General features: G+C 34.9%; 1 protein-coding gene across 1 annotated transcript in view; it reads left to right on the top strand.

The window, feature by feature from the left end:
* Positions 1–17,587, top strand: part of COL19A1 (collagen type XIX alpha 1 chain) — a 183,546-nt gene that overhangs the window by 10,758 nt on the left and 155,201 nt on the right. Inside the window, exons 3-4 of the mRNA XM_039346721.1 lie at positions 14,972–15,046; positions 15,440–15,539. Coding sequence (XP_039202655.1) covers positions 14,972–15,046; positions 15,440–15,539 — 175 coding nt within the window. The remainder of the gene's footprint in view (positions 1–14,971; positions 15,047–15,439; positions 15,540–17,587) is intronic.

Below are 17,587 nucleotides of genomic sequence, written 5' to 3'. Positions count from 1 at the left end.
TATGCAAAGTTATAGCCAAATAACCAGAAAAAAGGAAGCACAACTTGCTTAGGTTGATATCAGGTAGCTTTCCTTTATCTGATTGTAGCCAATGAGCATGAGTGTTTAGTGAGCCAATCAGGTGTCATCTTGTTTTGGCAATGAGCCAATCAGATCACAGTAGGATTCAGTTATTGATGCCATGTATTGAAGCTGAGAGGAGGACATTTGTGAGTTTGTTGTGATCACTATCAAGTTGGTTAGGTTTTTTGTGTTCTTTCATTTAGTAAGCTTGTAAAACGTAATATAATTAAAGTAATGGTGCAAAGAGTTGACTGGTTGCCCAGAAAGTGATGTAAAATAGTATTATTAAATGAACAAGGCTACAGTTATAAAGAAATTAGAAGAAAAATTGGCAGAAACTTAACTAAAGGTGGCATCTCTACTGTATACTTTTCCCAAAAGGTTTCCACAATTTTGGCCACTACTGTATAAGGCAGGATGTTGTGGAATATCACTTATGCATGGTGGTGCATATTTAAAATGCAGTATTACAGGCTAACTCTGCTCATTGCCAGGAGTCCAATCCTGATTGGGTTAAGGTTGACTCAGCCTTCCATCCTTCCAAGGTCAGTAAAATGAGGACCCAAATTGTTGGGCACAATATGCTGATATTTTAAACTGACCAGAGACTGTTGTAAAAGCACTGTGGAACTGTATATAAGTCAAAGTGCTATTGCTATTACTATAACAGGCCATACAGTATTGATTGGTTTAATAGCAGAGGTCAATGGAAAAGCAGAAGTTATGAATTTACTCATTATGAATTTTTGAGAATAGAAATTAAATGTTACTGACTTTATACCTATTCAAAATAGATATCTAAAATATCAAAATGCTAATTTTAGATCACCAAGAGTCCAAACATGAGGATTGTTCATCAGGGAGTTGTGGAATATCAGCCAGTATTAAATGATCAATAATGTACTGAAGCACAGTAAGAACTGTGGATTAGCAAATCTTGCAGTTCAGATTCTTTCTCGAAGTATTAAGACCGCAAAGACTTCCTAAGACTTACTGATGTCAGTTCCTGAAAAAAAAGGAAAGGTAAACTACTGGATATTCTGTATCCTTTCCTTGCCTGCTGAAGGTGTGAGATTACAAAATTTATTTTTTATTGAATAGCTGAATATGTAATTGAAAATACCAGCCGAAAAACATGCATTAGAAAATAAGATTTTGCCATTCGTAAAAGTCACCATTCACCAGGAAAAAAAAAATCCTGCAATTAAAATAAATCTGACCTCCTCAAGTTTCTACAATTCTTTGTAACATATGCCTTACTTCTGAACATTTTAGAGACAGACATCAGGGGATGCAGCCTGGAAAAGAATTTTCCTCAGTTCAGCATAAAACAGTGACAAAGTCAAAGTCATGAATATATATATGTATATAAAAAAGGCTGAGGTATGCATCTCAAAGGATGGTGAAATTTCTAACCAGGTTTTATGCCTCAGCTTACTAAGCCATGCTCAGCCTTGGATTGTGGGGTTCTTCTTGCTACTGTTAACCCTTCCCCACTGCTTACTCCAAGCTTAGATGATTTGTTGTAGCAAAACTTTGTATTTTAGGGTTCTAAGACTCTTTTGGATTGAGATCCTTACAAATTGCTTACGGTGCCTAAAGCAAATTGAAATGACTCTAAGAACACACCGAGCTTCACAGGCAGATCCCAATTAACCTTGATTATTAAAATGGGGTTTTGAATATGGTGGCAATTATTTGTGTAAAAGAATGGGAGAGATAACATGTGTGTACTATTATGAATAAAAGAGAAGGGTTCCTTTTCTGCTTGGTATCCTGGATGTGTCTGGGCAATTGTTTCATTTAATTAGCTAATATTGTATTAATTAAGGAAATGGCATGACAGGAAAAAAGGAAGCTATTGTGGAATAGCAGATGAGGTTTGTAGTAGCTTCTTTTAAGGTATTCTAATAGCTTTTTGGCTCACAGCAATTTTCCCTTTATTTTCACTGATGTAGAACCACCGGTATAGCAACTACTTACTTGAGCAAAGTGATTGTGATAAAACTAAAGTATAACAAAACTAAGAGAAAGGATTGACCTACCATATTGAAGTTCATGTTATCAATAGCTAACATGCTTCTTGCCATTATTTTAATCCCTGTGTTTAAACATTTAGATTTAATCATTTATTTTGAATTCATATTATCATACATACCAACTTTCTTACAATCTATATACTACTGACACTTTCCTGTCTGATTGTTTGCAACCTTCAGTTGGATGGTGTCTCATAGAGCAATAATTTTTGAATCAAAGTACCTCAAATGGGCTACCTTATGGAATATGTCCAAACTTTGGGATCCATGACTTCCTGTGGGATTGAAATTTGGCAAAGTTGGGGCCTACTTAATGCCACCATGCTGCTGCTGCAGCCAGCTACAATCATGTGATTGTCATTTCCAATGCTCCTTTCCAGCTTTCTACTAGGAAAGTCAATGGGGAAATTGAAGTCAGAAATCACTCCTGCTCCCACTGCTTTTTTGCCTGCCCATGCTCATTCTTTTTTTTTTTTTTTTTGAGAGAGAGAGAGAGAGAGAGAGAGAAAGTACAGTTTCTCTCAAATGATGACCCAATGGATCAGAGGTTATCTAGTAGCTTCTTAAAAGGATTGCATAGCTGCTTAGTAATTATCATAAGTCATATTAAAAGTCTGAGACTTATGAAAATTGGTTTATATATGCCATTGAAAAAGTATCATAAATCAAACTTAGTACTTATTATGGCATATATACTAAGAGTCAAATGCATATTCACACAGGAGTAACCCTCACTGAAGATAGCAGCACTACATCTAAGTAACCATTTGCAAATGGTGTTATTAGCCTTGGTTAACTATAACTGGTTACATACATATAAAGATACATACGTCTTACTTCCTTTTACCGTAAGTCACCTTACAAAACTGCAGAAAAGGAGTTAAAAAAAATTATGAAAGAAATTAAAGGCACAAGATAGGAAAATATAATCTGGGTGCACCTTGTTATATCAGCACTACTACCTACTCTTCTCCACATATTTCTTTCTTTGGCAATCCTCCTTGCTTTCATTAAGTCCATACATAGATTCTTACGCTGCCTTTTGTTCTTTAAACTTTTCAGCTCTCTTGTTTTCAAGATCTCACTGACTCCACCCAACTACAGATTTCTTGGCATCCTTTCCTTTTCTCTTTCTTTCCATTCTTCCTTCATATATTTATTTTTGTAGTTTAATCTTTATTCATTCTCTAATATAAGCCACTTTTATGTATTGATGAATCACATTTGTATCTAATTCACATTTATTTACCATTCATTTTTACCCTTTTTAACCTATACATTTAAATATTGCATTCCCACTGTGTGTAACTTCCTTTTATTTTTCTTCTAACATATTCACCTCTCATTTCCATGAAACAGGCAGGAACATATTCATATGCTCAGCCATTTTCACTTTTTGCTGCAAACATTCCTCACAATACATTACAGTACATTCCATCACTATCTGTCCACCAGCATTTGCACATCTTAAAATGTCTATGTCATTGCCTCACCTTTAGTAAACATTCTCATGTTTACAAAACCATTTTTGTGATTTAATTTTTCTCCAATGATATGATGACCAGCAGTTTGTTTACTCCATTTTCCATTAAATTCATCCACCTTGGCATTTGATACATTAATATACAGACCCATATTCCTTGTTGAATCGTACAATCACTGAAAATCATTCAATTTCTCAGCCAAAAACATGGAATCAACTTCATCAAAAAATATGTACATAGTCACATTCCAACAAACACATCTGATATTATAATCAGCATTCCTTCTGTATTTATCATACATACATTAAAAAACCAAGGGGAAATCATACATCCTTGTTTTGTTTCCTGCTCCACGTTGTGCCATTAGCTAAATATTTCATTTGTCCTCACACATTTATATACATGTATTCCAAGTTATCTTATTGCATGCAGCAACCAACCTTCTCCTCATTCATTCAAAACATTGAATAATCCAAACCTATTCCCTTTATGATACAATTTCTCTGAATCAATATATGTGCAACAATCTTTCTCAGATCAATACATTTCATTCTGCATTGACTAATTTGATTCAGGATGTACAAATCAAAAGTTGACAATATCAAAGGAAGTATATCCTGGGTTTCTGCTACATGGCATTGCTCATATAAGTAATATATGAGATGTAGATTAAAATTGTAGAGGTGTGAATTTTAATGCAAATCCCACTTAAGTTTGCAAGAAGGTATTTAATTCATTGATTTCCTAAGTGGGTCATGTGCTGATCTAAAATAAGTCTCCAAGTAAAACCTCCTCCGTTTTCTTGGGGGTTTTTTGCATCCATTGTTTTAGAATTGTTTAAAGAAGAAGAGAAGGAAAGTGTATTAGAGAGAGAAAAGCAGAAATAGAAGACACCACATTCACAAACAACCTTTATCAATTCATTTCGGGACTGTAACATGCTCTGCTTGGGCTGCTTTCAAAGGCTATTCCAAAACCGGTTTATTATAAAAGGCAGCAGCTTTTGTGTGAAATCTATGAATTGTTTCAGCAGAGTAACACTTCTTTTGATGTTACTTGTAGATTCCTGACTATGGTTCAGAAAACCAATTATTATCTATAAAGTCTTTTGCAGGGGCCCTGACTGCCTTTCGAGCTACATGCTCTACTACAGAATGTAGAACCTGTTGTTTGTGAATGCATGCTGAGTATTTCCAACCCAGTTTCCATGAAACTAAAATGGCAGGGACCAGAAAACACTCTTTTCCCTTGATAGCCAGTTTGTTTTCCAAGGTAATGATGGCTTCCTTCCTGTTTATATTCTGGATGGAACATGAAAACAATCTTCTTTCACTTTGGGGTAATTTGTGGTGGAGTGGAGGCTCTACTGCTGTGTTCTACTGGTTCTGCACTGGAGTTCTCAATGGGTTCAAAATCTGCATGATTTGTGAAAAATTCACAAATCTGTAGATTCTGTAGATTTTGATCCCTTGCCCTGCAGATGCAGCACTGGTTCTGTCTATTTATTGTATATATTTTTTATTTTATTATTACTTCTGTGTTTTAGAGTTTTATGTTCTGTTTTTATTTCTAAGCCATCCACAGTCTTAAGATTTAAACAGCATAAAGGTTTGCAAGATAAAAGTAAAAGGATAGAACTATAGCAGATACAACTTCTTCCTTTAAATGGTAAGCTGCAATTGTCAATACTTCCTCTCCTATGGGCGAAATTTAAAACCTGACCATCCTGAACAAAGAAAATGACAGACATGAAGAAATAAATGAACTATTAATACAGGCAATAGGCAAAAAGGAATGTTGCTTCAAAATCATTGCTTTAATCACTGCTTATAATTAAAATAATTGTTATTTAAAAATAGTCTATACTGTACTATTTTGACGCATTGTAATATTTTGTGCAATATATAGATTCTTAATAAAACGGCGTCGTATTGTATAGTTTTAATTTCCCTGAATTATTGAAAACTATTGGCATTCCTAAAATAGCACCCATGAATCATTCCTCAAATTAATTCATTAGGATTACTCATGACTGTGCTACCATTTACATTTGGAATTACTCAGGGGTTTGGGAAGACATTGACTTTTACTGCACATTGAATGTCATTAAAAAGTTAATGCTCCCAGGTCTTTCAGTTGCGATTCACACCCTATTTATGGTTCACAGTCAGTATTGACTGCCTACATAAATATAACTGTATAGCCTGTCATATTCTAAGTTTAAATAATTTGCTTCTAAGACTGAACTTAATGAATGCCAACAATCTCATATGCCACTTCTTGCTCTCTCTGGGTGACACAATTTAATTCAGGTGTGCTTTGTTTTGCTTCCTGCCACAGGCAAGTTGGTATCTATGGCCAATATGGTTACATCCAAAATGGGAGGAGGTTGCTGGACAATATTATTAGAAGAGAATGAAGTAAGGTGCTGCCTAGAGTCTCCTGTCCTCACCAGTGTAGATTTCAGATCTACTGAGATATTACTGTTGTAAGCTGCTCTTGTATATATTCAAATAAAGTGAATAGAATTACATGCACCACAGAGAGAAACATTCAGTTCATATAAATGCAACAATAAATAATGAATGGGAGCATTTAAAATAATCTATGCAAATAGTCCATGCAGTTTTTAATTCTGAGCATTTTGTATTTCTTAAAAGCATTCCCAAACTACTAGTTTGTCTTTTCTCCTTAACCCCATGCTTGTTTGGAAATCCCCTGCTGTTAGGAATTTTCCATTTTAAATTCAGCACTGATTTAGTCACCCCTACATGAGAAGGCTAGAGTTGAGCTCAAATAATTAACACATGGTCATTGCTTTAAGTAGCATTGCAGTAATAGAAGATTTCTGGTCTATGTCATTTGTGTTGGAAACCTCAATTTGGTTATTCCAGTTTTGTTTTCAACATCCTCCCAGTCAGTCCCTGTGTCCAGATCAGAGCAAGCACACATCTCACTCGGTATAGCTGGCAAAAACATTGCTTGCTATTGATTTATTGAACATCAAATATTAAAAAGTGTTAACTGACAAAATGGAATGCAAGGCAGGCAAAAGCAGGGAGCAAAGGATACGAACAGGCACAAATCTAATTATATCTCTATATCAAAAAAAAGGCAGAATTTTACAGACCCATTGGAAACGGGTGAGTAATGAACATGGATAGTTGCAGAGGGAATGGCTTTTGGTTATTCCATCCTTAACCCTTCTGTATACGTAAAAGTAATAGAATAGAAATAGCACTAGCTACTTTCTTACTTTTTCTGCAACATTAAAGAAAATGTATGGGCATAAATGCCCTTATATATCCCTCTTTACATGTTTCTGTGAACGATTTGATGTGAAAATGCTATATTTATTTAGCAATTCTATTATTTTTCAAATACTGTACATATATACATTATGGCTCTGGCTTTAAATTGACTTGAGCTTCCACATGTAATAACATTTCGGTGTTTAAAAAATATTATCATACAGAAAAAACTCTGAGAAATTAATAGGTTAGGGAAAGTCAGGTTTGAATCTGACAGGATGGCAGCCAGTGGTTCCCAAGCTAAGAGAAATATAATTTAAATGGTCACTTTTTGTATATATTTAAATAAACTAGCAAAAACTTCACAAATCATGGTTGCATAACTGTGGAACACTACAACAAGTCATAAGAATGACCCACTTAACATATGTTCACATGACTGGGAGGAGCGACATGACCATTTTCATCAGCTGAGGTTGCTTTATGGGCCATAAAGCACCTATTCTGTGGCCACTGCAACTTTGGTGATAAAACAGCCATTTATTAAGCTAAGTCTACCTGTATTCTGTCTAAGTTGTATTCAAGGTTTTTTTGTATGTTATTTCAAAATAGAGGGTCTAGAGTAGTCTTTCTCAATATTTTTACTCTGAAAGAACACTTGAATTAATTTACAGGCCTTAGGGAATCCTGCATAAAATTAGCAAAAAAAAAATAAAAATAAAATAAAATTTCACAATACAGTTAATTCCTATACTATACAAGCCACATTTTATAACAATTACAACAACAGCAAAGCTGTAGACAATCAACTGAGTCATGGCACGTAAAAATTCCTATCACTGCAAAGCTAACAATGTGTGGCAGGTAAAATTAAAAAATAAAGGTGTTTTTTTTCAATCATGGTCTCTTAGGGATCCCCAGTAGAGAAAGGCTGTGGTAGAGAAATTATGTTTAACGATGAACTGTGACATAAAGCTTAACAAGGAAATTGAAAGTAAAAGTTTGTATATATTTGTGCATATCTGAACAAATCAGACTGTTCAATGGTACTTCCTTCTCTTAAATAAGTGTAAGATTAAAATCTAAGCCCTTAAAAATTTAGGACAGTTGCCCAGGTGCTGTTGCCTCAGTTTGGAGCACATGGTTGTTAATAATATTGGGCCATGGGCAATGACATTTTTATTACAGTTTGATTTTGGAAATCAAGTTATATATTATATTGCACTTAATTATTAAACAAATTGTGTTTGAACATTCCAAGTGAACGTGATTATATTGGAATTATGTTTACGTCAATCCCTATAATAATAAAACTATGTTTGGTGCCATTGCTTAACACTGCTCAACAAACACAATATAGTAGTACAGGGGTCTTCAAACTTGGCCCTTTTATGACTTGTGGACTTCAACTCCCAGAATTCTTCAGCCAGGCACACAAGTTTGAAGACCCCTGCAGTAGTACATTGGTACTCATCATTAATCAGTTCTAGGAGACGCAATGAGTACCAAAAATGATGAGTACCAAACAATTTTTTTCCATAAGGAATAATGGAATGAGTCATGAGGCAGCTGACACTGACAATTTCTAGCTTGCGCACTGAGTACCAAACGATGAGTACCAAAACAAAATTTTTGTGTCAAAATGTGTTGAGTATCAAATTAAATGAGTTTCAAAGCAGTTGAATAGCAAGATACCGCTGTAGTATTAATTCAGCACTATGACAAACCTTGTACTCTTCCTGATAAATAATAGTTGGTCCTGGACTTGATAATGCAATTATAAGATTTATTCCTCTTACATAAGTGTAGCATGTATAGTTTTTTGTACATGTAGTTTATCTTATTTTAGTAAGAAAAGCATAATAAAGTAAGATAAATATTGATTTAAATATTGATTACAATTCACTCTAAATTCAGTAGGTTTTAGTTCTTCTGATTTCAACATAGAAGTTATAATATCATTTATTGTATTTACCTGAAAAAAAATTCTAGTTCTAATGATTTATATATAAAATGGGAGGAATCAACTATTATCCTAACTTAATAAATTAGTGGGTTTTTCCTCCTAATTTTCCAAAGATGACACTTTCATTCAAAGTTGTATTCTTTTCAGTCATTTCTATCTACTAAAGTTATTAGTTCAACTGTGATTCCACCCTTAATTATTTGTGGTTATAAAGCATTCTGCATGCTTCCTTTAATTAGAGATAATTGAATCACATTACATTATCATTGCTGTCGGTTTCTATGTGCTTAGGCAATTTAAAATTATGTAGAAAAGCATTTGATTGCAAATTTATATTAAAAAATAGCAGTCAAAAACACATCCAATAGGGGCCGAAGGTCTCTCAATATTTGTTGACTATTGTGACTTTAGGATGTACACAATTTAGTTGTTGGCTGATAGAAGAAACGAGGTAGGCAAAGCATCCACAGCAGGGCTTCTGGAATTTTTCCAAAATCCTTTGCCAGTGTAAGAATCAAAGTGTGGTATTTTATCTATCTTTTTATTAATCCATGTGTATCTGTGAAAGTCTCTTCAAAGGAGATAGATATGTGTTGCCTCTGTGTGTGTATTTATGTGTGTGAAGGTATAATCATGGTATCAGTGGAAAGCACAAGGCAGGCTGACAGTGCTCTAGTCTGGAGGTAGGGGTTTAGAATGAGATAGTTGTTAATATACCAAGTCACTCTTAACAGCAGGGAGAATTTTTCTGGATTTTTTTTGTCGTTGTTGGCAGCCCTCAATTGCATCCAGCCTCTTTTCAAACTTTTGTTGGCTTCTCCAGCTCTACTAAATTTGGTCTTCTTCTGTTTTGAGTTTGGAGGTTTATGCTGACGGACATAAGGAGTCCTAAGCCCTTTACAGAATTTTTTTCAAAAAGAATGAAAAGAAGCAATAAGCATTACAGGGTTTGTTATTCTAAAATCTCTCACAGGAACATACAGTCTATCAAGAACTGGAGAGTATCAATATACTACTAAAACTCATATATCTATTTATAACTTTCAGCTGGATGAAACTGGAAGATATACTGAAGCAGTATTGAATCAATGTAAGCCAAACGAACTAACTTACAGAATGCCAGGTCTCAAGACTCCCATTGAGTAAGAAATTTCGGAGAAAGTGTGGTTTTTGCACCTTCCAATTGCACTTCCCAGAAACCCGTTAATTGCATGATACAAGAGAAAATGGGAGGACCATATTCCCTGCCCTCTTTCCTGCTTCTTTCTGGCCTCTGTAGCCAATTCGCTGGCCATAAGGCAAAAAAAGCAAGGCTGAAATTTGACATCTCTTTAACAGCGATGGGAAGTGTGGGAAGGATGAGGGAGCGACTCAGATGCCTGGCTGGGGAGCACTGGTACTTTTTTTTAATTAAAAGTTTTTAAAATTTGTTTACAATATATAACCCAAATCCCTCCCACCCTCCACCCTCCCCCACTTCCCAGGGCTGATTACAGGGTTACAAATAAGCAATCATAATTTAACTAACATTACCCAACTCTGCTAACAATCAAATCCATAACATTCTTTAACTCCTTTTCAAAATAAATATTAACAAATTAAAAACCAAAAATAATAATATAATTAAACAATAATACTAAAAATAATATAAATTCAATCATGTTAAACTATTAAAAATAATCTAAAATTTACTCATAAGCTAAATAATACTTTTTAGTCTCATATTTATTCTGAATATAATCTATCCATCTTCTCCAAACCAAAATATATCTTTCTTGTGAATAATCCTTCAAATAAGCGGAAATTTTTGCTATTTCTGCTAAATTAGACACCTTAAGTATCCATTCTTCCATAGTAGGCACTGAATCGTTCTTCCAATATTGGCCCACCAGTAATCTTGCAGCTGTTATAAGATTCAACATCAAATTAATTTCTTTAACATCAAAGTCTACAATAACACCTAATAAAAATAATTGTGGCGTAAACTTTATCTTTCTCTTAAAAATCTTTTGAATGTTCCACCAAATCTTAATCCAAAAAGCTTTTATATTTCTACAAGTCCACCAAATATGAAAATACATTGCATCTAAGCTTCCACATCTCCAACATTTAGGCTGTAAATTAGGATACATACAAGACAGCTTTTGAGGATCCAAATGCCACCTATAAAACATTTTCATATTATGTTTCATATACCGCAAATTAATTGCAATCTGGTCAGCCATTAACATATTAAATTGCTCCCTAAGCATAGTTATAGAAACCTTTAAACTATTATCCTGTGGATTTAAAATAAGAGCCTTCTCTTTGAGTTTAATCTCTTCTTCCAACTCTTTACGTTTTTGCATCTGTTTATGCCTATGCGCATTATTCATATGAATCAAAACCCCTCTCATATACGCTTTACTAGCATCCGAAACCATTGGCATCGAGGTACCCTTATGCATGTTCAAAAGAAAAAATTCCTTCAAATATTCTCTACATTTCTGTGAATTCCCCTCATATCTAAATAAATTTTAATTCAATCTCCAAGTCCTTCTATTCCCATCTTCAACAGATAACTCCAACCATACAGGACTATGGTCAGACAATATTCTAGGGAAAATCTTAACATTCTTGACCCTAGAAAAAAATCATTAGTAATTAAGAAAAAGTCAATTCTGGAATACGATTGATGCCTGTCCGAAAAAAAAGTCAAGTCTCTTTCTTCAATATTCCATTCTCGCCAAATGTCTCTAAGTTCCAAATCATCCTTCAAGTCAAAAAAAGTTTTGGGTAGTTTAGCATGATTAGGAGATTTAAAAGAACCCTTCTTATCTTTACTTGAATCTAAAACACCATTCCAGTCACCCATCATAATAACAGATTTATAATCCAGTTGAGTTTATTTCTGATGTATCAACTTGTTTTTGTTGTTGATTAGGGGTATATAATCCAATAATAAGATATCTCTTACCATTTAATAATAAATCAATAATAACATATCTTCCTTGTGAGTCAGAATCAATTAATTTCGGCAATAAATCTTTCTTCACATAGATAACTACTCCCCCTTTTTTCTGCGGAGCAGAGGTTATAAAATGTAATCCCAGCCAGGAGTTAATCAAATACTTTTGGTCCTTTGAAGTAATATGAGTCTCTTGCAAACATATAACATCATTCTTATGTTGTTTCAAATAGTGAAATACTTTCTTTTCTGTGGTGAATTCAAACCATTAACATTCCATGTCAGAAACTTTGCCATTTTTAGTGGCCTGAAGCCTCCAGAACACTGTAAATTTGCTGTCGATGGTACTTTACAGCGGTGCTTCTTCCTGCCTTGTGGGAGAGAGTCCTTGGGGACATGATAGGATGGGAAGCAAAGGTACAAATTCCCTCATGGTCTGCAACTCCCTTTCTTCTCCTTCCTCCCAGCAAAATGGCAGGCAGTTCCACAGCTCAGTCAAGGAAGAGTAGGAGTGATTTCTGCCACTCCCTGCAACTCCTCACAGTAACATCAAGGATAAAACCAACAGGAAGTGGCTTCAAATCCCCCTGGTTGTTTTTGTTTGTTTGTTTGTTTTTGCCTAGCTATGATCATTCTGTTTCTCTGCTTATGTAAGGAAATATTTTTGAAAGGATGACTCAGTGGAACACAAGTTGTTGAATATTTTGTAAACAAAAATTAAAAAAACCTCTCCCTATGTGAATGACACTTCACAAGAATAGAATAATAGAAAGAAAAGGATTTTCCCCCCTGCTTGATCAGTTTTCAGATTCTTTCCCCTATTGCCTAAATGATATGAGATTTTAAAGGCATACAATATTTTCATTTACATTTTTTAGAATGCAGATTTATTTTAAAATGATGACTAAGCAAGTAATGGAACTGGAGAAAATTCACCTATAAAGCTGCTTAGGCAATAAAGGAAAGAAGGTATAAAAGTAGAGTTGGATCAGAAATTTGTCTCATAAAAATTGTTAGAAGAATAGTGATTTAGGAGAGTTTAAGAGAACCTGAAATATGCACACACAAATTTGTGTATTATAGAAAAATAACCACAATCATATCGTTTTAGCAAAAAGCAATATCCAGCTGCAATTTATTATGGAAAAATTTCATGCAAAGATATATATATATATTGAAAAAAGCATATACAAATGTATGCTGAGTCACTTGTTGACATGGGCAGCTATATTATAGAAATCAAGTAAATACATAAATGTAGATATGTGTATGTAAATTTTCTTCTGTAGTTGGAAACAAGACTAATTAAACCATTTAGCAAAATAAAACAAACAGGAGAGCCATCTCCCCGGATAGAATTTTTTCACTTGAAGATACTTAGAAAAGGCAACCTTGAATACCTAATTAGAAGTTCCAGTACATCTGCTATCGGTTCCTTCCTTCCTTCCTTCCTTCCTTCCTTCCTTCCTTCCTTCCTTCCTTCCTTCCTTCCTTCCTTCCTCATTAGAACACAAATGACTAGGCAAAATTCCTATTGAACCTTCATCTTCAAAGTTATGAAATACCATTCTCTTTATATCTTGCTGCTATCAGTTTCTAATCTAGCCCTGCCTAAAATCTCCAGTTTAACTACCCACATCTCTTCATTTTTTTCTCTCTTAAGAGAATTTCAGCTTTTCTTTCTTCTACCCTTTAGCTACTGACTTCCATTTAAGAACAAAGATACCATCTTTTTTCCTTCAAATCCCTTCCCATATTTTCCCCAAATCAGGCTTTTGTCAAATGTATATTAAAATGAATTAGATAAATTGAATCTCATTTGCTTCCTTCATCACCTTGCTCTTCAGCTCTCAAATACTGTAGAATAAACACTTCAGGGCAGGGTAAGGTGTCACATATTCTATGTTGATATTACTAGTATTTTTTAAAAAATAGCAAGTTTGCACTTTAATAAAGTTCTGGAATGGGCAATCAGGCCTTCATTTATTTTTGTTTTTGTGGGCTGTAGTGAATGTAGATTACAGATTTGGATGGGCAGATTTGTTCTATATTTAGAGATTTCTTGAAGTTTTGATGTTAAACTAGTTTTTTAGTTTACATTATCAAGTAAATCTATTTCTAGTTCAAGTGTTCTCTGAGTCAAGTACAATACCTGGCAGCTTCATGGAGCAGTCCATGTAGTCTTCTTCAGTGTAACAGTACGGAACTGACATGTCATTGGGGCAATTCCATAATGGTTTTTCACAGTTCTCAATACTGACTATAGTCCTTGTGATCCCCCATCCAAATGTTAACTACAGGTAGTCATCATTTAATGACAGGTTGCTTAATGACTGTTCAAAGTTATAGCCGATTTCACAAAAGCACCCTTTAAGTCCAACTGCCTCACACACCAGCACACACATCAGGGGACAGGTAATTGCATTTCGGGTGCTTAGGAACCGGATTGCAATTACAATTGGTTGCAGCATCCCATGGTCATGTATCTGCAATTTGTGACTTTTTTTTTGTTTTGCCTTTTCTGGCAGAAAACGGCAAAAATGCCCATTGTATATGCTGGATCCATTTAATGACCATATGGTTTGCTTAATGACTGTGGTGACTGACTATCACTATCGTAAAAAAGGTTGCAAAATTGAGTCTGGTCACTAGTTGCCTCGACTTAAAACCACAATGATTTACAACCAAAATTTTAGACTCCATCGTAGCCAAGGACTCCCTGTAGATATGATTCAACTTTTTCAAGATCAGTCACAATTGGCTCAATGCTGCCATTTAGCTGGACATTTAATGCTTACTTTGAAATTTTCCTCTACACCAGTGGTTCTCAACCTTTCTAATGCCGCGACCCCATAATACAGTTCCCATGTTGTGGTGACTCCCAACCACTTATACATCACCGGGTGCCAGGGGCGTGGCCAAAGAAAAGGGAGAAAAAAATGGCGGACAGCCTTGTCTGGCGACCCCTGTGAAATGGTCGTTCAACCCCAAATGGGGTCCCGACCCACAGGTTGAGAACCACTGCTCTACACCATACCAACTGCAAAGAAACTACAAGGACTGTTGAAGAAGCTGTTGAAGCTGGTTGGAAGTCCAAGTATCTTCAGTTTGCACACCATTGATTATTTCTTATATTAAGGTTTGACGTATTACAGCAGACAGTGGAATCTGTTGTTTCAGTTTTTTCCTAAAGTTTAGGACATTTTATATTCTTTTTTTAGCTCCTGAGTGCCCAATATTGAAAGCAGAAGGACATCACTTCACCCATCTGTGCAAAGAAAACTTAAGGGTTTCAGGTAATTTCCAACATTATTACAATGCATACCTTGGTTTTAATAATAAATTGTGCCTTTAATCTTTGGAAATCTGTTCTTTTGAGAGGAGAACATTTTATTTGGAGTGTTGCAAATAAGTTTAGAATCATCTTTCTGATTTTAATTCATCTTTGCTTTAATTACTATGAAAGAATGAAAGCAGCATTTCCAGCTCATTCAGATGCGAAAGGAAATGACAAGTACATTCCCCAGAGGTTGCCAAGTCAACTACTAGGAGAATTTCCTATGAGCGTACTATCAACAGTGAAAACTGGGATCGGGCCAAAATTTCAGTTAATCTATCAACAATATTATCTGTTTTGATAAATTGTATTAAGTGGGCAGTTGATGATACAGCTTGATTACATCTTTCAGGTTTTGATTTAGCAGAAAGCTTCTCTTTGAGGCAGACTTCATGTGGAGTTGAAAAACCATGTTTTAAACTGGGGAATGCACCTCTTATCAAAGATTTTCAGTAAGTAATCAAGTACCCTATTCTTGGATAACTATCAGTGGCATATCAAGGGTAATTGGGAGCTGCCGAGAGTTGATTAGAGGATGGGGCAGCTGTATTAATGTTTTAAACAAATAAGGTGTATAAATAAAGGATGGGATAGTAGGAACAGTCTGCCACAGGTGCTGACAATAAGAGGTTGCACTGCCTGGTGACATGGATAATGAGGAGGTATCTGGCGAGTTGGTGGTGTGCAGCCAGATCACTGCTGCCAGCATTCCAATCAGCTGTTTGGCTGTGGGTGGCATGGCACAGGAGCAACGGATAGGGTGGGGGGTGGGGTATTAAAATATGATCTGCTTCAAACATTCTAGGTATGCCATTGATAACTATGATCCTGAAATGTTTTTTTTTCTATATTCTTCTATGATTCTCTTTTTCATATGCATTATATCTTTTCCTTGAGTTTCTTTATTCCATGCTTCCTGCAACTTGAATTTCCATTCTCCCGCAACAATTAATTGCTTTTTCTGAAGATTTTAGTTCAAATTTCAGCCACACATATTCCAAAATAGCTGTTTGTTTGTAAACTATGGATATTCGTGTGTACAATTGTTTAGGTGTTGTTCACAAATAGTGAAATAAAAACAAGCTTTTATATGCTGTGTGAAATAGTCTAAAATTCAATTTCAATTTCAATATCAGTCTTGGAAAACTTTAATACTATTATTAAAAAATCTAGAAAGGAGATCATGAGGCTGACCAGATTATTATTTCATATAAATAGAACTTTCCATGCTGGCTATCAGCTTACTTTACCTTTTCTCCTCGGCTGCAAGTGAAATTGTAGTTTGTATATATTGTTCTCTAACACTCACTCAATATAGATTGGAAAAAAAACATTTGCAAAAAGAAAAGAAATGTGTAAAGCTGCCTGATTTTTCTCCATTCTTTATTAACAAATTCACTTTGAATAAATGAACATGATAAAGCCAACAGCTTAGCATATGTGTGCATATCCAAAGCCAACTGCTCTACAGATTGTGTATTTGTTCTCTTTCCTCCTCAAAGATCCAATTACTCTATAAATGTTCCTAAATACAAAAATATGTGTGGCTTTTGATGCAGGTTCAATTTAAAAGGAAACTGACATCAGTCTGCAAACAGTACATTAACTTACAACCCTAAACCATTTTTGAATCCATGATCTGTGTACAGTGCTTTTGAAGAAAAAAGCCTCAAATCTGTATATTTCTGAAAACTTTTAAACTTCTACCACAAAGTTAATAAGGTGAGCTTATAAAGAAAAGTTTAGGAGTGTATAGCTCTGCAGTGAGAATATTATCTTGCTTGCTGAATATTGCTTTTTTGGGGCCTCCTTTTCCAACACAGATTATTTGATTTTAAAGGACACCAAAGTGCAACCAAATGACACACTTTGAGAGTTCATCTCTTCTCTTAGAATATGTAAATAGATTCTGATGTATAGTGAGTAGCAGAATATGGTCTCTCCACTACAGGAAATGAAAGGGTATCTGATTAAGCTGACTTGAAAGTGTCAAGTAGCTTGGCAAATATCCCCTCACATTTCACTCATTCAGCTATAGTATAAGTGACTGTAAACTATGCTAGGCTTCTTCTGTTGCGTGATGCCATTTTATTTCTCAGTGGGGGTTTACAACTATTGATGTTTCTGTAAAAAAATATTCTTTCTCACAATAAGGCAGGAAGTGATGGGTTGTGTATATTTTTTAACCTATGTATGTTTACATGGAAACAAAGGCAGATGCTATTTCTGTTACCTTCATGGCATGTTATTCTGATTGATGGTATAAGCAGAGGACTAGTTCCAGAAACACTAAATGGAACTGCACTTATATGATGGCTTAAAGACTTCTCCTTCTCCCTCTCCAAATTACTTTTTTAAAATGTTATTTATTATTAGATTTCCATGCTGCTCATCTCACCAAGGCAACTCTAGGCAGCTTATGACCATACAAGGTGAATTATTTTTCCTGAAGGCTGATAGTGCCTCTGGATGAATGTAAGATGGAGAATCAGAACCTGTA

The sequence above is a fragment of the Crotalus tigris genome, unplaced genomic scaffold (assembly GCF_016545835.1).
Source record: "Crotalus tigris isolate CLP2741 ecotype Arizona unplaced genomic scaffold, ASM1654583v1 scf7180000018016.4438896, whole genome shotgun sequence".
In the NCBI taxonomy this organism is placed as follows: Eukaryota; Metazoa; Chordata; class Lepidosauria; order Squamata; family Viperidae; genus Crotalus; species Crotalus tigris.
Note: the sequence above shows the minus strand (reverse complement) of the source record. Positions and strands in the feature narration are given on the sequence as shown.